The sequence below is a fragment of the Nycticebus coucang genome, chromosome 8 (assembly GCF_027406575.1).
Source record: "Nycticebus coucang isolate mNycCou1 chromosome 8, mNycCou1.pri, whole genome shotgun sequence".
Lineage (NCBI taxonomy): Eukaryota > Metazoa > Chordata > Mammalia > Primates > Lorisidae > Nycticebus > Nycticebus coucang.
In genome coordinates this window covers 56,429,235-56,450,850 of record NC_069787.1, presented here as the reverse complement: position 1 = coordinate 56,450,850, position 21,616 = coordinate 56,429,235, and the positions used below count along the sequence as shown (strand labels likewise).

General features: G+C 40.4%; 1 protein-coding gene across 2 annotated transcripts in view; it reads right to left on the bottom strand.

Annotated features, from left to right (window-relative positions):
- Positions 1–21,616, bottom strand: part of CPNE4 (copine 4) — a 521,673-nt gene that overhangs the window by 154,572 nt on the left and 345,485 nt on the right. For both annotated transcript variants that reach the window (XM_053600167.1, XM_053600168.1), the window contains one exon: positions 14,906–15,085. In XM_053600167.1, coding sequence (XP_053456142.1) covers positions 14,906–15,085 — 180 coding nt within the window. The remainder of the gene's footprint in view (positions 1–14,905; positions 15,086–21,616) is intronic.

Sequence of the window (21,616 nt, the reverse complement as noted above, 5' to 3'; positions counted from 1 at the left end):
ACCCCTCTGTGCCCTCCCTGCTCAGGCTGAAGCTAGCAAAAACGTTGGCAGTGGGAGGCATGTCTAATTCAAGGCAGAGGCTGTCCTCTTGTTTTAGCGGGGACAGAAGCTTTAAAATAAACAAGATAAAAAGTTGGAGGCATTGGGCGGAGCCTGTGGCCTGTGGTGGTGGGTTCAAACCCGGCCCCAGCCAAAAACTGCCCCCAAAAAAAAAAAAAAAAAAGGTGGAGGCATCACTGAGGATGGATATTTGGCAGTTTGTATCAAGGACCTTAAAATGTGTGCTTAAATATTCTACTGTCATTAATTAATTCTAAAAATATTAGCAAGGGCATAAAGACATACTATGTAATATGGTGTTCATCACAATGTTGCATGTATAATTCTAGAAAATTGGAACTAGCCTTAATGTCCACAGTAGGGGACACATTACTTGAATTTCGATATCATGGAATATCATGTGGTCTTTAAAATAAAATGACGTAGAAGTATATGAATTAACATTGAAAGGTGTTTGCTATATGTACATATATTTGTAAAAATAAGCAAGCAAAAAAGCAGTATGTGACCCAATATTGTGCTGAAGAAAAGAACTGTATGTATACGCAAACAGAAAAAAATATGTAAGAATATTCACATAAAATCTTTAGTAGTTATCTCTTAATAGTGGGCTGAAGGGTAATTGTATTTTTCTTCATATTTATGAATAGATTTTGCAATGAGCCTATATTATCTTCAAATACAGAACAATAAAACCATATCCTGAAGATAATGTGATAGAGGGATAGAAAATCTTCCTTAGCTTAAGCTGATGTCTTCTGGAATAAGATGGATGTCTGGAGGAAGAGGCTGGGATGATGTGGGCCTCACAGCCTCTAACAGAACTGAGGGAGGATCAAGGAAGCAAAAGATGCCAGGAGTGGTTTAGTTCAATATCTGGTGAACCTGGGGATCCAGGGAGTGAAACATCTTGTTCCCATGGGCCCATGAATGATGGCTTTGCAGATGTTTCCCGGTGATCAGCCATCCTCTAAATCAGCGGTTCTCAACCTGTGGGTCGTGACCCACAGGAACTGTATTAAAGGGCTGAGGCATTAGTAAAGTTGAGAACCACTGCTCTAAATCTTCAGTTAAAACTGCTGGCAAGGGGGTTGTTACAGACTGGCCAAGGCACAGAATTGCTTAGTAGTTGAGGTGAGGATATTGCGTCTGTGTCAGAAGGCTAGGATTTAGTTCATGGCTTCCCCTACCCTTGCAGACTGTGTAACTAAGCGAGTTACTTCAAGGTTCAAGTACTTAGCAGCAAAATGAGAAAATAACAGCACCTACCCTTCAGGCGGTTTGTGAGGATTGAATAAGATGGTTGGTTCAATGCTTTCAGCATAGGGTCTGGCAATATATAAGAACATTTGTTCTTCCCTCTGCTTGGGACACTGTTCTGAGTCTTTGCATGGCTCATGCCCACACTTTCACACTTTATTTTGGACTCTTCTCAGGGCTTCCCTGACATCCCTATCTAAATTAGCACTCCTCCTCTTCCCGCCGCTCTCTATGCCTTATACCACTTGTGTCTTCTTTTTTTAGTAGTATCAGTTCTTATAATATGTACAGGTAAGTTCCATGAGACAGGGCTTTGCTTTCTATGTTCATGGCTGAATCCCCAGTTCCCGAAGAATGTCTAGCATATAGTAAATGCCCAATAAATGAATGAAATAATACATATTTTATTTGAATAAGTAACTATATTAGCTTTTCATTGTTATTGCTAGTATTACATAGATGCATTATTCATTGAATGAATGAATGAATACACCTGTTATGTTCACATTATTGTTATCTTTATTTGCTTTGTAAGCCAAAGGAATGATGGGAACTAAATATGTATAATAAGTTGCTTATACCCTTTCTCCAGGAATATTTCAGATAAACACCCCAAGGTGGGGCAGATCTATTGTAGACAGATGTCAGAGGTCTGTCTGAACTGTGAGGAAAAGGCTCTAGCTATAGGAATCAGCTTATCAACTTGGGGGGAAGGATGCTTCTTCCTTGACCTCTCTGAGCAGCTTTATAGTGACAGCACTTAGGAAGAATTGCTACTCCACTTTTTCTAATTTGCAAAAGGTTATAGGAATCGAATGCAATTTGGTAGGCAATGGGATATAATGGGAAGGCAGATATTGAAATCAGAATACTTAGGTTTGAATTTTTGCACTGCAATTTACTGTCACTGTGACTTTTGGTGAATTACCTGAGCTCTCAGAACCTAATTCTTAATTCTATCAAGTGGAGCTGATACAGGCCTCACATAACACAATACCTGGGATACAACAAGAACTCCTAAAAATCAATGTCATCCCTTCAATTGACCCCTTAGAAGGAAGTCAGTAGGAAGACCCGGGGAATAAATACATAAAGGCATACTGATCTTTTCCTTTTCTCTTTCTTTTTCTTTTTTTTTTTTTTAGAGACACTTTGTTGCCTTTGGTGGAGTGCTGTGGCATCACAGCTCACAGCGACCTCCAGCTCTTGGGCTCAGGCAATCCTCCTGCCACAGCCTCCCTAGTAGCTGGGACCACAGGTGCCTGCCACAACGCCTGGCTATTTTTTGTTACAATTTGGCCAAGCTGGCTTTTAACCCACCACCCTCCGTATATGGGGCTGGCGCCCTACTAGCTGAGCCACAGGTGCCATCCCCTGCTCATTTTCTTATTGTATAGAACAAAAGCCCAGAGGAAACACAGCTTAGGGTAAAGAAAAGAGTAGTGAGTACCCTGACTGAACTGAAATGCCTAGGGCTGGATCTTTGCTCTGCCACTTAGGAGGCATGTACTTTTGACCTGGTGATGATACTGCTAATAGCACCAAGCTCATGAATGATTGGCATTTGGTCAGCTCTGAGTAAATATTAGCTATGAAAACGGCTGGGCGCAGTGGCTCACACCTATAATCCCAGCACTTGGGAGGCCGAGGTGGGTGGATGGCCTGAGCTCACAGGTACAAGACCAGCCTGAGCCAGAGCGAGACCTTGTCTCTAAAAATAGCCAGACATTGTGGTGGGTGTGGTTGCCCCAGCTACTTGGGAGGCTGACGCAAGAGAATCGCTTAAGCCCAAGAATTGTAAGTTGCTGTGAGGTATGACGCTACGGCACTCTACCAAGGGCGACATGCTAAAACTGTCTTCAAAAAAAAAAAAAAAAAAAAGAAAAAGAAAAAGAAAGAAAGAAAAGTGGTTTATTATCACTAAGTGACCATAAAATATATTATCCAAATTGAGACACTTTTGAAAGAGAAAGAGAACAGTGTTAATAACTAAGCTGCATCAACAGTGTAACCTGGGTTGACCTGGGCAAAGGGAGTCACAGGTTGCCCTACTGGTATGCAAATTCATGATATGTAAGAGTCAATTGCCCTTAAAGATTAGTTAAGAGGAGCCCAGGAGTTCCAGAGGGTAATACAGAGATGCATGCACTGGCCTGGATAAACACAGCACTGCTGTTTTCTTCCCCATTTAAACCTTTCTGATTCCATTGGGTCCCCATCAGCAACTTTAGTGTAATTCCATTTTTCCTGGCTTGAATCTCACTGGGGAGAGCGAGGTTAAGAGAGTAGCTGCTCCTTTGTTTCTGATGACTGGCTTGGGATGTGTACTGATCTGAGCCTCCTGGTGGGCAGATGCCAAGAGTGAGTGAGGCAAAACCATGAGTGATGGGCTCGCTCTGGGCCTCACCTGGAGCTTGGGCTCAGGCTATGAACCTTTGCTGACCTGTGTTGGTGCATATAGCAGCCCCAAAGCCTCACATTCCATCCAAAGTTAATAAATTCATACCCAGCCTCATTTTGTCCTTGAATCTGAAACCGAGACTCCTGGGGATGATTTTGTAAACCAAGCAGTTGTTTTTCTCCTCCCTAAGATCGATTAGGTGAATTTGGAGTTAAAACTATTTTCTTCCCAAATAAGGCTTGAACTAGAGATTAGGCTTTGGGGGAATCTCAGAACCTCTCTGCAGTTCCAGTGATGCTTCCTTAACTTATTTGTTGTTGGTGCTCCAAGCCCTCCAGGGCCTCTTCTGTAATCAGAAATAATATCACAAAAGATCAGAATCTGATTAGCCAGCCCAACTCCCCTCCCTGTGGACAAAGGGCTGGAGATTAACATCTGCAAATTGATGTCTCAAAAACTGAACAGAAAGCTCAGGCTCAGAAAATACCTCACCCAAAAGGATATCTCACAAATGCCTCAAATTAGAATTCTTTACAGTTTTAAAGTTCTTTAAAAGTTGAAGGATCTCCACAATGCTTATGAGTTTTATTCTTCCACTTGAGTTCTTTGAAGTCAGCAGGAAGGCCTCATTATGATGTTTGTACTAACATGTATTATATTTATTTCTGACTATAGTTATGATCCATTTTCTCTTAGAAAATATGGAAAAACACAGACATGACACTACAAGTTACCCATAATCCCACAACCTAGGTGTTATCATGTTAACATTTAAAATTATATCCTAGGCCGGGCGCAGTGGCTCATGGCTGTAATCCTAGCACTCTGGGAAACTGAGGAGGGTGGATTGCCTGAGCTTATGGGTTCGAGACCAGCCTGAGCAAGAGAGAGACCTCATCTCTAAAAATAGCAAGGTGTTGTGGCAGGCACCTGTAGTCCCAGCTACTCGGGAGGCTGAGGCAAGAGGATAGCTTGAACCCAAGAGTTTGAGAATGCTGTGAGATAGGACGCCATGACACTTTACTGAGGGCAACAAAGTGAGATTCTGTCTCAAAAAAAATATTATATATACTCCCAGGCCTGTGGCCCATGAAGAAATGGGGACTTTAACAGAAACATATTTTTAATCCCCTTTTGGGAGAGTTTAACTTTCTTTTTATTTTATTTTTTTTGCAGTTTTTTGGCCAGGGCTGGGTTTGAACCCACCACCCTGGGCATATGGGGCCAGTGCCCTATTCCTTGAGCCACAGGTGCCACCCCAGAGTTTAGCTTTCTTATGGCTATGTTTGATATTCAGAAAAGTGTATGATATTCAGTAACTAAATCTTATAAGCAGCCTAAATAAAAGAAAAATCCAGAAATCTTTGTAAGTTTTAAAATAATTTTAGAAAACTTTATAAACACTTCACAAATATTATTTCTGGTAAATAAAGGTATTTAGTAGAGAGTTAGTTTGGGGACTAATATATTATTTGGTGAATTGGCTTTTTGGTTATTGGACGTGAGCAAATTGGCCATTAGTCACATTGATAACTCAGTTTATGGGGCTGAATCAAAGCCTTATCAAAGGTTCCCAGGATGCTGATAATTGAGAAGATGCAGCAAGATGGTATTTTCAGGGGACTGGCAGGGCTGAAGGATGCAAAGGGCATGTGTAAACACCATGCAGACAGGGATCCAGCTTAGATTGATAGCCAACACTTCTGAGCTGGGTGGAAGTAGGGTTGGAATGAAAGTTGGCTGGAAACAACTGAGTGGGAGCTGTGGTGAAGTTCCTGGCAGCTGCCTTCAAGCCCAGGTGGCATATGTGCCTCCCTATGTGGGTGGGCAGGTCTAGTAGGGTGGGCTGGCTAGCCTGGCTTAAAGGGTTAGGACCAGAACAAGCGGCTATAGCTATTTTTCAGCATTGGTATGTTAGTCTTTGCACATTTTTATATAGTTCCAAATCTTTTACCTTCTCTCTCTGCACCGATATGGAGCTAGGAGAGGTAGCAAATTACTCTGACTGCATATGAAACAGGGTGTGTAAACACAAGCTCGCTTTAATTGCCCTAAACATATCCCTTTAAAACTATCTTTGAAATTAAATAGACCCAAGGAGTTGCTTTTTTTGGGGTGAACTAAGGTAGGATGATATCATCTGTGACTGGATGACATCTATGACTTAACATGTGGGAAACACCTCATGCTAAGACATAGATAAGATGAGAAGGGGTGGGGGTCACAGAGCATCATGAAAAGGAATGAGAATTCAGGAAGGGTTGCTGGATTTCAGAAACAAAGGGAAAAAAGAGGTGAATGAAAATAATTGATGATTAGAACTGGAAAGAACTTAGAGATGAATCAATCCAAAACCTCCCTTCTATTTACAAGGTTACTACATCACAGAGAGGGAAACCCAAACTCCCAAAGGTCACACAGAGAGTTGGTGGCAGGTCTAATACATAGGACTCATGACTCCTGTCCAAGACACTAAAGATTTAAAGGTATACAAGGAGGACTCCAGAGAAAGCATGGGAATTTTCCTAGGATCTGAATTTACTATTACTTGCCGAACAAGGAGGCACAGAAAAGGCAAGAATTAATTTTATTCTCTGTGTAAAAGTTGGAACTTGTTCACCCACAACCACCATGCTGAAATTGCACCTATGAGCAAAACAGCTTGTCAGCAGTAAAGATCAGAACCACTTCCTGGGATTTCTGAGCCAGTCCCTGGGAACTCAGATGATGTGATCACTTGTGACGTCATTCATCACTCATGGGACTTCTGCTTGCAGTAATTCTGCAAAGTTAGGGCAATCTTTTCATGTGAGAAGCAGAAGGAAAATGAGTTGCCTGCTGGCATGTGTACATCTGACTTTCCTGGGCCACCAATTTTATGCCTGGAGGATACTAGATGTTATACAAGAAAAAGCTAACCTGTGGAATCTTGCTGTGTGCAGTGAGTTTGTATACTATTGTTGGCATCCGTATACAACCTGTGTCCACCAATTGGAGCCATCCTGACCCTAGACCATATTCCTATTTATTACCAGCTCATCTTTTCAGGGGCTACTGTGGCTAAAATAACCCTAATATTTGCCTGTACCAGGATCAACAGTCTGGATAACAGGTCCATTTAGCTACATTTAATGGATGGGAGAAAAAAACTCTGGCAATCAAGATCTTCAGGCTGTAGATCATGGTCCTTTGCAGGAATGTAAATTTATGAATAATTCTTTTTTCTGTTCTATAGATTTTTTTTATCCTCTTTAATTTCTTTAGATAATTGCCTGAAATATAGTTCTTTTCATAATTAAAACTAGTGGTATGGTGTCCAAGACTCATTAGCATTCCCCCACACAAGACACAGGGGCAGGGGTTATCAAAGTACAATCTCTGGACCAGCGGAATCAGTATCATCTGCAAACTTAGAAATGCAAATTACTAGATATCTTCCTAAATTTTCTGAATCAGAAACTCTGGGAATAGGGCCCAGCAATTTGTATTTTAATGAGCCCCCAAGTGATTCTGATGTACATTCAAGTTCAAGAACTGCTGCTCTGTGGGAAAATGATGCATTATAGCTCTCTCCAAATAACACTTTCTCTCCTGAATAAGGGTCAGAGGCATCCTGCATAGCCCAGGACTCCTTCAAGGCCTCACTGATTTTCTTGTTCTTGTGATAACAGAAATCCAGAAGTTCTTGGTTTTAACAGAGGTCCTCTGAACTATGGGGGAAGAAATACACTAAACTACAGCTACACAGCAATGACAGAAGCGACTTCACATGGTTGCAATTGTCCGTTAAGCTATGGAGAAGAAGATGCCTGTAAGAAAGGAATGGGGAGACCCAGAAGCAACCACGGAATTTGGATAAAGGGGTTGTTCAACAAGCTTGAGTGTGAAAGGAAGTCCAAGAGGGTGCACCTGCTGCAGCTGGCTTGTAGAATTCTGCTTTGGGGAAGTTGACACTTACCCTGACTGACACTTTCTAAGAAGCCCTATTATGTTTAAACATAATTTAGCATACAAAGCTGAGGAAGATGACCAACCAAGGATATTTGCAAGAGGACTCTTAGTTTGCCTGTATCAGGTCTGTGTAAGATGAACCTAAGAAGAAACAAAATAAAGGTGAATTCCAACTTGGCTTTGCATTGGTAGATATTACTTCATTACTTATACTAGTTCATGACAAGCTATTAAAATAGATGGAAAGATCAGAAAGGGCTTTGGAACTAAACAGTCTGCATTCAAGTCCCAGTGGCACCACTTACTAGCTTTGTGATCTTAGATAACTTACCTCGCTTTACTCAGTCTCATTTTCCTCAGCTGTAAAATGGTCATAATAGTAGCACCTACCTCCAAGGGATATTGTGCTGATTAAATGAAGTGAGATGTGCACAGATGTGCAACTGTCTAGCCCAGTGACTGGTAAATAAAAGTGCCTTGGGGGAAAGTTATCCACTGTATTTATTATTTTTGTTATTTGTGATACATTGTCTATTGCATTTGGTGGATGAAGAAGTGGAAAACATAAGAATGAATGAGTGAATTAATAAGCAGGGAAAGAGCAAATGAAGTCAGCTTGCTGTTCTAGGTAGTGAGGGATGACATCTCTCCTTGTATACCCTCTGTTGGGCACAGCAGAAAAAGAGGCTTAGCTTCTCATCTCCTTCCGTGCAACAGCCATCTAAAGGTCTCCAAGCTCACCCAGAAGGAGAACACAGCTTCCTGAGCACCCTGTGTCCCCATGATTTGCTCCCCCATCCATCTGCCAAGAACATGCAATTCTGCCTTAAGTCCTCCGAGGACCTGTGCCTTTGTTTGCTTTATTTGGCATTTTTGCTCAGTGCAAAGTCACTCGCTGTGCTTGTACTCAACTTCATGGCCTATGCCAATTTCTAGCATGCTGAGGGCTGCTATTTTCCTTTTCTAAAGGCCAAGCATCCTGCTGTTTCACAAGGCAGAGTGAGAACGTGGCAAATTCAGATGGACAGCTGAATACCCTAGAAGCTTTCAGGAGACAGGCTCTGAATGTGTAACTTCCTGCATAGCTTTTGGGAAGTCACTTTATCTCTCCTTCAGGGCCTTAGTTGTGGCCATATAGGAATTGAAAAATCTTCCCCAAATTATTTCAGAGATCTGATTTAATACTATGTATACCTAAAAATAGTAAGAGAAGAATAAATACACATGTGTGCATGCCCACACACAGCACTTCAAATCCTTCCACTAAACAAAATCCTTGACAACCTTGAGGCAACACACATTCAGTTTTTCTAATTGCGCAGGATGTGGTGCTACTTTATAATGTTTTCACCCTTTGTATTCCCACCTTCACTCTGAAAACAACACCAGTCCCTATAGGTGTCGACTCTTCCCACCCTTTCCTAGGGTCTCCTCCCATTAGTCATAGCTTCCACGTTCTAAGAGCTCCACCCAGGCCAGGGACATCCCTGAGCACTTGATCTGCATTAGCGCCCTCCATCCTCATGGATACTTCTTTAGGTCAGCACTATTATTTCCATCCTGAAAATGAGGAAACTGAGGCTTAAATGGCAGCAGGAATTTGCCTCTGGACAAATGACTTGAGGGCAGCTGAGCTGGGATTTGACCCCAGACCATTAGGCTCCATGACATATAGACTTGAGCATTATAAGACAGTGTCTCAGACCCAACCCTGCCATTGCCTGGGTTTCTAAGCCTTTCCCGCCGCTGGCCATTCCCTGCCTACCTAAGCAGTACAGAGGAGAAGGAATCTTCTTTACTACTGGAGTTACAGAGAAGGAAAATATCAATGTATTTTCTTCTGGCTTAATCACTACAGAGAAGAGGAATTTAGAGAAAAGAGCAAAACTCCCATCACACTGAAGTGTCACAACCTGGGAAACTATGAAGGGTGGAGGAGTTCTGCCCACCCTTCCCAGAGCTCTTGGTACAAATGTATTTGTCTGCATGTTACTCTGTGTAGAAGACACTCAACAAATGTTTTGATTTCAAGACAAAATAAAATTCACACTTTTTATCTGAAAGAGAGTAGAAAGAGATGTTCTTGCATACTCACAGTTTTTTTTATAAGTCTTTTATGATTTGTTCATCTATGGCATATTCAATGAATTTCCTTCAAAGATAGAAATAGAACAGTCTCTTTGAGAGATTCCATCTACTTTTTATGTTATGAGCTATCAACTATAGTCAGCTCCCAAATCTGTACATACTGATGTCTACTCCAGATCCATGTGGTCAGCTGCCAACTAGCAATCTCCTCTAAATTTTTGCAGACATTTGATCTTACCAGGCCACCAGCATCACATCTATGCCTCACCCCAAAAGGACTGAGCCCCCTCAAAGACAACCAAATCACTCTTCCAGTTACTCAAGCCAGATACCTGCAAAAAAATACCTCCCTCATCTAATCTCATGGCTTGTTGATTTTGTTCTTGGACAGACTTTCTTCTGGGCTTCTCTTCTTAGCTTCCACATCCACAGCCATCCTCATTTCTTTCCTGTTATTGCACTATTTTTTTGTTTGTTTTTTTTCCTTGCTATCCACCCTTTATGGGAATGTCAAAATGATCTTTCTAAATACACACATCAATCCTGTTTCTCGCGTGGTTCCCAAGGCCTCAGTGAATCAAGTCCAAGCTCTCTGAAGTTTAGAGAAAAGCACGAAAAGTCCTCATGATTGAGCTCTTCTGTTTCTGTCTAGCGTCTACCATCTTCTTCCCACCTGCATTTGACCAACCAGTCATGTTGAGTCACTTAAGATTTCTCTGCTGTTCCTCTTATGCTGCTGCTGCTGCTGCTGGTGTGTGTGTGTGCGTGTGTGTGCATGCGCACCAGTCATTTTTCCAAGACAGTCCTTATTCCTTTTCTCTGATGGAAAATTCCTACTTGTCCTTTGAGATGCAAGTCTGGTGTTATCTTTCTTGTGAGATGTCCCTGATTCCCTCCAGGCAGAGGTAAGTCTTTTCCCCACACCTCCTGAACACATTTCTATTCTATTGTGATGCTTAGTAATATGCATTTTGATTATTTATTGATTGGTCTGTGTCTAATCACAAGCTTCTCTAGGACATGGCCTCTCTCTTTTTCATCTTTGTGTCTCTAGCACCTAGCACAGTACTTGGCATATCTAGAGCACTTGTTAAATACTGGTTGTATATATGAATAAATGAATGAATGAGACTTAGCTTGTTTCAAAAAAAAAAAGTTTTATGCCCTTCCCTGAACCAATAACTGTGGCCACAAAGACTGGATATTCTGATTGACTTAAGCCAATTTTTTTTTTTATTATTAAATCATAGCTGTGTACATCAATGTGATCATGGGGCACCAAACACTTGTTTCATAGAATATTTGACACATTTTCATCTCATTAGTTGACATAGCCCTCCTGGCATTTTCTTAGTTACTTTGCAGACTTAAGCTAATTATTGCCCATCCCAAAAGTGTGGGAAAGGCCTATCCTATCAATCACATGGTTACCAACATGATAGGATGTTAGATATTCAGAGAGGTCAACTTGTCACTTAGAGGGGGAGCAGTGTGGATTAGGAAACATGAAACATGGCTTAGGGCTACACCAAACAAGTCTAACTTGCTGTTCATTTGCTACATTTGCTGCACATAAGCCATGACCTTGCAAGAGTTCTCAGAACTGGTAGCCTTCCCAAATTATCTTTCCCTAGGTCTTGGCAGAAGAAAGCTCTAGATTAAGGATCAAAAACTCCGACTTTTGATTTTGGCTCTGTTGAGACATTGAATCTTCGAGATTCTTAGTTTTCTCAACTATAAAATATGGATGATGACACATGTGCTACCAGAATTGTCAAGAGGGTCAAATGAAATGATTAGCCCTTTCAAAAGTACCTAAAACGTATTTAGAAAGAACTGTTTGTAATCTCACCCTTAGTGCTCACATCTACATATTCCTTATTTTGAGAGATTAAGAAAATTAAGCCCATGCAATCTCCTAGTTTCTCTCTGTTCACCCACTACAGCCAACAAGGCCTTCTTTTATTTCCTCACATGTGCTGTATCAATCATGATTTTTATAGTTCAAGGAATGGAAAATACTATCTCAAATGGCTTCAACAATAGGGCATTTTATTTTCCCATAATAAGGGTCTGGTGATAGCAATTTGGCCCCAACTCCACCCCAAACCCCGGAGTTGCTCTCCTTCTCAGCCGGCTGCTGTGGTTCCAGAAACCACAGACAGAGAGGAAGTGTGCCCTCACATGTGTCTCTTTTTATAGACTAGGAAACATTTCCCAGAAAAATCCTCATATCTTACTGACCATATGCCCACCCTTAAACCAATCTCTGGCAAGTGGGGGAGGGGATTTGTGTGACTGGCTGAGATTATTCAGGATTCACTCTTGAGAAAGGGATAGGGCTGTTTTTTACACAACCGTATGTTAGAAAATGATCTGAAAATGATCAGGGTCTGACAGTTAAAAGGGTGGGTGACGGGGTCTTGAATGGCCCATTGGCAGATGCTGTCAGTGCCTTGTTCACATCCCCAGGCCCTAGGAATTGACTGCACATCCCTGACTTCTGATCTCCAGCACCTGCATTTCTTTGCTTGCAAGATTTTTCTGATCTTTGGGACCTGCTTTGTTCCCTACATAGTAGGCTGGAAATGCTAGGGGATTAATGTTCCCACCCTAGGAATGGCCCTTGATGACTGATAAGGGTGTGCATACTCCAGGTGTATAAATGTCCCAGTCCTCCCAACCCCAGGGTGAGATAACTCTGTGATGTTTGTTCTACAGTGGCTTCCAGAGTGTCCTCAGCAGAATTAAGCTCCAGTTGCCCATGGTGGTAAGCAGCCCAACCATACTCCCGTACAGACTGCCTTCCTTATCCTGTCTCACTTTTCCATTCCACTATCATGGCTTCTTCACCTCCTTTGACTTTTTGTCTCAGAGTTGGCTTGTGGGGAAACCAAATGAAGATGTGCTGCATCATATGCCAAACTGCTTCCTCAACCAGAGGCTTTGTGTATAACATCCCATCTGCTTGGAACACGTTTCCTCTTCCTTCTCACCTGATGCATGCTCACTTTCCCTTCAAGTTTCAGTGCAAAGTTCACTTTCCTTGGAGAGCTTTCTTTGATTTCCCTGTACCTGAAGCCCTTCTCTCAATGTTTGCTCTCTTCTTCTGTACTTGTAGCAATGGTTATAACAATTATCATTTAATTACTTGTTAGTGTAATTATTTGCTTTCCATCTCTATCCCCAACTAGACTGAAAGCTGCCTGAGGACTGGGATGCTGTTCTTGCCTGCCTTACATTGACAGTCCTTATTACAATGCTTGGCACAGAGTAAAGGATGGAGGGAGGTCTGGCTGGTTTTGGAAAGATGAGCCTGTGAAAAACTAAAGATACAAGTTTGAAGTTCAATCACACAAATGTAATTATTGAAGCCTTGGGTGAAAAAGGTTTTTATCCATGTGACTCCTACAAGGATTTACATTTATTTCTTGTGACAAAGTATGATATTTATATATAGGAGGGATGTCCATTGCTTAAGAGAAAATCTTGATGTGGCATATTTATATCTATAAAATATGCCATTTTAATCATTTTTTAAATATAAACAGGATTCCATCCCAAATCCACAATTTATTCATTCTTTTATTTATTCAAATCTACTTATTGGGTATTGTTTCTGGCAAGCTTTTAAAATTATGTGCCATCAACTCTTCTCACAAGTCATTAGAGAGAATATATTAACGAAGAATATTCCAAGTTCCCTCTCAGCTTTTGGCTTTCATTAAAAGAACAGAGCAATGCTATGAAATCAGTCACTGTATTTTCTAGTAAAGGGTGATTGAGGACATTATCAGTCTTGTCACTTGGTGTTTATAGGGGAGAAATTTCTTTTAGTGATAAGTGGTATGAAGCAGGTTAGTAAACAAGCATACAGACAAGTGTGTCTGCCATCTCTTTGTCAGGCAGACTCCTTCTCACAAATTGCTAAACCTGACTCTCAACCTTGACAGGGGATGAATCCAAGTTTTGTGGGGGTTGAGGCTTATGTACTTTAGAATCCCTATCTGGGAAAAAACTATAAAACTACAAATAAAAACTGAAGACAGAGCCTTGGAAGGGGTATACATGAGGGAAGAGATCTGAAGATTAAGCCTCATTGGTTGCACAGGAAATCAGTACCAGAGAAACTGGTCTCTTCCTGCCCCATACCCCTGTCACATTTGTTCTGACCACCACGACTCATTTATGTTGTCTTTTTACTTGCAAGGTCTTCTTCCTGCTTCTTCTTCAATCCCAGGACCACAGTTTTTCAAAGTTTGGCCCCACAATACTTTGACTCTACCCAGCAGGAAAGTCATCCCTTCCCCAAAGGCCCACTACCCCATGTGTAGAGCCCAGGACATTTTGTCATGAACTGCTCTACTTGAGGAGTGTAGATCATGCCTTCTCTAGTAAGATTATTCACTTTCTAGGACCCAGAATGTTTCTTCTTTTAGACTTCTCTCAATACTTAGCATAGTTCTGGGTACAGTAGGAAGGGACAGGACAAAAGAAAGGCCTCATAGAAGCAGAATGATGGGGTTTGGAGTTAGGAAGGCCTAGTAGTATGCCAGCTTTGCCCCTTACCAGGGTGGCACCTTTAGCAAGTCTCTCAACTTCTCCAAATCTCAGTTTTGCCACTGATCAATGGATTTGATAGTGATATTTATTTCATATTATTGTTGTGAGGATAAAGCAAAAGTATGTATTCATTCACTAAGTATCCATTTAGCCCCTTACCTTGGGATGTTTTTGGCATCAGAGACTTGGAATGAATATGAATGAGAAATCAGTTGAGTTGGCAGATGGAAATTTATAATGGGACGGTGTAAGGCCATAACAAACACAGGAACAGGGTGGAGACAGACACATGGTAAGTGCTCCAAAAATAGTTGTTGAATAAGTGGCTAATACAATGAGGGCATTCAGAAGAGAAAATCATTAATTTTGCAAAATAAGTAACTTTACAGGTTTGCAAGATCATCTTGGTGTAGATATAATGGCTATTACAGTGCCTGGGAAGTTGTAACATGCTACATGTTAAAGAAAATAAAATTAATAGGCAAAAGAAAGCAAAGATTAGATGAGGGGAGAAAAGAAAAAAAGGGAGATAGAGAGGATCCTAAGGTGGCAAGGAGGAGGAAGGGGTGTCTGTTGACCCACCTGGCCAAGTGTGCACTCCATGCCCCCAAGAAAATCAGCCTCCTTCAGCCCATTGTGGTTGCTGCTGATGTCATGGACTTCAAACCGCAGGCGCTGTACCTCTTCAAAGTAAAAGTCCACGGTAAACAGTTTCGAGTACACTGGGTTTATGCAGGTGCGAATCACCTCTGTCCTGTCAACCTGCAAGGGGAGAGAATTGGAAAACTTATCAAGGATTAGGAAATTTTATTATGAACTTGCAAGCAAATTAATTTCATGGTACTTCCATTATTCTCAATTGTAAATGCTCCCCATCAAGTCACCAGGGTGGGAAGTTCGAAAGTCTACAAGCACCAACTTCAGAAGATGAGCCAAGTTTCAAAGAGGAAACTATTATTAGGCATAATAACTTGAAGTTTTATATATTAGTATGTTGTAGTTTCAGGTAATAGAGCAAGTTGAATCAATCAGTAGTGGTTGCCTGGGGCTTCAGGGCATATTTTGGCTCAGGAACAAGAAATCTGTAATCAGTTAGTGATGTCTGATGGGCACAGTAATGGGAAAATGGCTATGTAGGTTTCTCATTTTAGCCAACTCTAATATGAATTTCCTAACTCATGATTTCCAGCGTAATGAAGTGGGAGGGCCATAGGAATAGATAAGGCAGATAAGAAGGTAACTGCATTTGGTCTCAAGTATATCATTTATTAGGTGTATAAGGTTTATCTACTCATTTTAGTTCCTTAGGCCTCAGTATACTCATTAACAAAATGAAAACTAGAGGATTGTAAGATGAAAAGTCTGTCCTGCTCTAACATGAAGCTGTGGTCCCCTTTGTCTTCTGTGATAATAACCGTCCATTTGTTCCCCTCTCCCGGATCCATATCTGCCACTTCCTGCCCTACTCTGCAACCCAGGAGGCTGACCTCCATAAATGGAATTTCCTGGGCTCCTGTGCCCTCTGAGTTCTGGCTGGGGTCAGCTAAATAAAATCATAGAGGTGCAGGCATGTCTCTACATGCTAGCAGATTCCTTTCCACAGAGGGAGCTTTTTCCGGGATTTGGTAACTCTGTCCCTCTCTCCCTCTCTCTGCAGCCTTCTGAGTGAGGGACAGTAATGGGTTTCTGCAGTTGCTATCGCTGATGTCTCTCAGATGCCTTACCTTCCTTTGCTGTCTCCTTTAACCTGCCCATGTCTCTGTAAAGAGCTCTTCTCTAAAGAGATTAGCCCTTTAGGTTCAGCTCTCTGGGTTTGCCATGTTTTCTGCTGGGATCCTTACCAACACGGTTCTTTTTTCCTCCATATTTGTCACAGGTAAAAAAAAAAATACACAAAATCATTTATATTCCAGAAAACATTAAGGAACTAAGTTATAGATACCCAAAGATCCTACAGCATCTCTCAACTAAAGATATCCATCCTTCATTTTTTACAAATCAACTGGAGCCTATGTGAACACTGTCAGCTTTCAAATAGAAACACAGTTTATTGACTATTTCCTAGGTGTCATTTGTTAGCATAAACTATGAGGATCATTTCTCTCAGCTTCATGTGCATAAAGGAAAATATCTTCTCCATAAAACAAAGGGAAGGCAGTTTTTTAACCATAGTATGGACATCCACATTGTCCAGTGAAAGAATTTGGTACTTGCTCCAAACTCCCCTGATCCTCTAAGGTCAATGCTTTAGTCCTGACCCTAGCCCTTCTCATGTAGAGATATATGTGACAGAGGGTTGTTGTTTAAGAAACACTATCTGGCATTTGTGGTTGGGTGACCAATCCAGATTGCAAGATGAAGGAGAATATAGTTCTTGCTATGTCCCTGTCCAAAAAATAGGAAGTTAAGAAACCAACCTCTATCCCTATGTTGATTAGGATTTTATAAATTATTGTTCAGACCAATGGTTATTTGACTATTCTGGCTTACCATGAAGACCTAGTTTCTATTTGAATTGAATTTTATATTCTTATGTAATATTCATGGGACAGGGTGACAGGACTCATTATGATTATACAAGTATGAGAATTTGTTGAATTAGCAAATTATTTTCAGTTGTTCAAAGATCATAGTTTTGAATATAGTATAAATTAGAGATTACACACTGGTAGTCTGCAAGCATAAGCTGACTTGGAGATATATTATTTGTCTCATTCAAAGTATTTTTCCTTTAATTTGACAACATAAAAAGAAAACTGCTTCCATTGCCCTCCCTTCAGAAAAAATTAGGCCACATTGCTATATGGTAACAATTGAAGACTGTCCCATTTGGACAGGGCGTTCATGCTCCAGTTCTCACAGTCCCTTCTGGGCCCTTCTCCCTCATCTCTGCCTGGCCCCTAGAGGCATTTTTGCAACATCTGGTCCAAATTCATGGGGCAATGAGTCAAATGATAAAAGATTTAATTATATTTGTGTAGAATCTTAAAATAGAGGATTTCAGAATAACCACGAAGATGTACATTATAGGTAGACTGACATCCTCAAGATAGAAAAGGTGTTGTCTCTGCTTGTGGATGGAAGAAGAGAGTCCTGGGCAGGTTTAGATGATACAAGATAGGAAATGGAAACTCCAGTCTTTGTTATTCTGCTTTAACCATCCTAAATGGCACAAATGAATGATGTGCACCAATTCTGGTGCTTTTCTTCCTACTTTTTGACTTTCAGATAGTGTTCTCACACATTAGTAGATATAAAATGTTGGCATCAAGCCACACATTTCCAAGGTAAGTGCCAGCATGCAACACCCAGTGACTTGGTTTTGTGGAGAGGGGAAATGAAAATATGGGAAAACATTAAAGATAAATAATTTCCAAGGATAATCTGAGGGCTGGTAAGAATTCAAAGAGTATAAATGCTCAAAAAAAGAAGTAAAATGATGATAAGGGAAGTGCTTGCTAAAATAAGTGAGTGTTTGAAAGATACTTCAAACCATTCTGCATTTCCAGTTATCTTGGAAAAAGCATTATCTTCTCTGGAGGCTAAATTTAGGTTTCTCTTGAACAACAGGACCTCGGATAGCTCATGTTTCTTATTGAAAGGCATCAAGGTCCAGGTAGTTGTTTCCAAAAGATCATCTACTTACTGGTGCCACTGGCTGCGTCAGAATCAACTGGGGAGCTTTCCTTAAAACTCGGATTCCTTTTCCCTTCCCAGGTGATTCCAATTTAGTTAAGTATAGGGCAGGGCCAAGAAATTTCTATTTTTAAAACTATTCTAGAGAATTCTGATGTGGGAATATCAGTCTAGGGGAAATGAGGGGATATAGGGTCTTTCCTTTGGTTTCATGTGAAATCAAGATGGATTTTAATCTTGCTTATACTCTGTTATCCAGTCCATATCATGTTTATGTTGTGGTGAGGAAGATGAAAAGGCAGGAGCCAAAGTTATTACCAGTCATTGAATTCTCTAAGTTTTCCCAGAAGAGAAGTATAGGCCCTTATCATTCTGGAGGTAACAAGTCCTGATAAAGAATGATTCTTAGTCCTGATAAAGAATGATATCATAGGCCAGAGAGAGACACAAGGCCCACAGGGTAGGCTTATAAATAGGTATTCCTTCAAACTGACACTCTTTAAATATTTCTTCAATATTTATTTAGCAAGGATAGAGAGAAACTATTTTTTTTCTGAATAAAGAATGGATAATTTTCAAAAGAAAATGGATAATTTTCTTTATATTTAAAAATAAATCTAAGGGGGCCAGGTGTGGTGGCTCATGCCTCTAATCCTAGCACTCTGGGAAGCCAAGGCCAGTGGATTACCTGAGCTCACAGGTTCGAGACCAGTCTGAGCCAGAGCTAGACCTCATCTCTAAAAATAGCCAGGTGTTGTAGGAGGCACCTGTAGTCCCTGCTACTTGGACCAAGAGAATTGCCTAAGCCCAAGAGTTTGAGTTTGCTGTGAGCTATAATGCCAGGGCACTCTACCAAGGGTGACAAAATGAAATAAAATAAAACAAAATAAGCCTAAGGCATGAAACTATAAGAATTACAGAAGAAACTGTTGGAAAAACTCTTATAGACATTGGCCTAAGCAAAGAATTTATGAAGAAGACCCAAAGACAATCAAAGCACACACACATTAACAAATGAGACCTGATTAAATTAAGAAGCTTTGGCACAGCCAAGAAATAATCAATAGAGCAAATAGATAACCTATAGAGTGGAAGAAAAATAAAATAAAATAAAATAAACCTAAGGCATGAAACTATAAGAATTACAGAAGAAACTGTTGGAAAAACTGTTATAGACATTGACCTAGGCAAAGAATTTATGAAGAAGACCCAAAGAAAATCAAAGCACCAAAAAAAATTAACAAATGAGACCTGATTAAATTAAAAAGCTTCTCACAGCTAAGGAAATAATCAATTGGGCAAATAAATGACCTATGGAATGGGACAAAACATTTTCATGCTATACATCTGATAAATGGCTGTTGACAAGAATTTATAAAGAATTCAAGCAAATCAGCAAGAAATCAAACAACCACATTAAAAAGTGGGCAAAGACATAAACAAAAGCTTTTCAAAATAAGGAAGACTAATGGACAATAAACGTGAAAAAATGCTCAATGTCTCCAACCATAAGGAAAATTCAAGTCAAAACCACAATGAGATACCACCTAACTCCAGTGAGAATGACTTGTATCAAAAAGGCCTGAAACAATAGATGTTGGGATGGAGGCAGATGTTGGTGGGACTGCATACTAGCACAACCTCTTTGGAAAGTCCTAAGGAGATCACTCAAAGAACTCAAAGTAGACGGACTATTTGATCCACCAATCCCACTATTAGATATTTGTCCAAAGGAATAAAGTCATTTTATCAAAACGACACATACACTCGAATGTTTATTGCAGCAAAATTCATAATTGCAAAGACATATAATCAACCCACATGCCCAATGAGAAAGGAAACTAAGAAAGGGGTTTTCAGGGGTAGAGGAGAAAATCCTGGTCTGCTGAATAAGGAAGTCTGGAGGCCCATACGAACCTGGGTATGAAGTAACCTAGGTAACCAATGATCAATCAAAAGAGACAGTCAATGACCAATAGAAAAGGGCAATACTGGCTGGAGGCACAGAGAGGCCAACTAAAGACTTGCAAATAATTTCAAATGGAGAGGGTATTTATATCCCTGCAAGGCTTTTGTGTTTGCTTTATGAGAGGGACCAATTTCCAATTCTCTTTGAAAGTGCTCTAAACTTTCTCCTTGTTCTCCCTAAACTAAATTTTTCTTTGTTACAGTGAAAGTTGTGCAGGTTACTTTTACTTTCTATTCAAGCTGCCCGAGCTGCTTCAGTTTTATTATCTGTTTCATTCATTTTTGCTCTGTATTACCACCAAGGCTTGGTTAAACTTTCTAGCTCAGTCCAGTAATTGCACCAGGTCAACTGGGTTCAGGAAACTGGGACTCCCGACCCCCGGCACTCATCAATACATGAGTGAATTGATAACATTTGGTATATGTATACCATGGAGTACTACTCAGATGTTGAAAAAAATTGGTGAACTAATCCTTTTGTAACAACCTGGATGCAACTGGAGACCATTCTTTTAAGTGAAGTATCACAGAATGGAAAAGCAAACACCACAAGACTCACTATTGCATTGGAACTAATTGATCAATACTCTATAAAACTCAACAGAAAACAAGCAGGCAGGAAGAAGCAGGAAAGGAAGGATAAATTCACACCTAACAGATATAAAGCATACTATCCAGGTACGGGGCAGACTTACTACTGACTCAAACTATATAAAAGCAGTGCATGTAACCAAAACATTTGTACTCGCATAATATTCCGAAATAAAAACAATAAAAAGGTATTTATTACAGGCAATTCTTCAAACCACATAACGTCTGAGGAGACATGTTAAATTACATAAAATTTAAATCATAAAATCACTGAGTCACAGCAATAGAATTATTCAATTCCAGGATCTCCGCTGCTGATTTTAAGTGACCAGCCTCAGAGTTGGTGACTTGACTTGTGGCCGCAACAAATGTTGCCAGTCTCAAAAACACTGAGCAGAAAGAGAGAGAGGTTGATTGATGCTGGTGACATATGATTTTTGTTTTCAATTTAAGTGGATTTTCTACTTTGATAGGACTAACAAACTTTAACAGTTTGCTGGCTGGGTAAAAAGTCACAGGTGAAAACTTGAGGTGACTGGTGCCACTCAGTTTGTGACAGGTCTGCATGCTGAGGTTGCCTGATTTCTGGCTGCCTCGCTCATGCACCACAGGGACCAGGGGTTCCTGCTCACCAGTTCCTAGGATTGAAAATATTCTTGAGTCTTTGAAGCCTTTGTTTCTTCCTAACTTATCATAAACGACTTGGGGTGGAAGCTGACTCCTGGCTGGTAAATTATTGAATTCCTTCCTGAAATGGATGGAAAGTTGTATGGGGACCAATGGTGATGATGACTTTTCTGTTCAGGCAAAGAAAGGGGTAAGAGAAAAAAATGATGTACCATTATTGACCCATTCTTACCTTCTCACAGAAGGCACTTTACATATTATCTTCTTTGGTCCTTACTTTCTTTGACTTTAAAACATATTTTTATTTCACCATTTAATATCTTTGAAATTGGAATGTGTCTAACGTGTGTAATTGATATGCCATTATTTAATTGGAAGCATTTTTTCCCCTTCCTGGGGATACAGAAAATAACGGCTCATTTTTCAACTGATTTATTACTTTACAAAGGATTCTGTTAAATATATCATTCC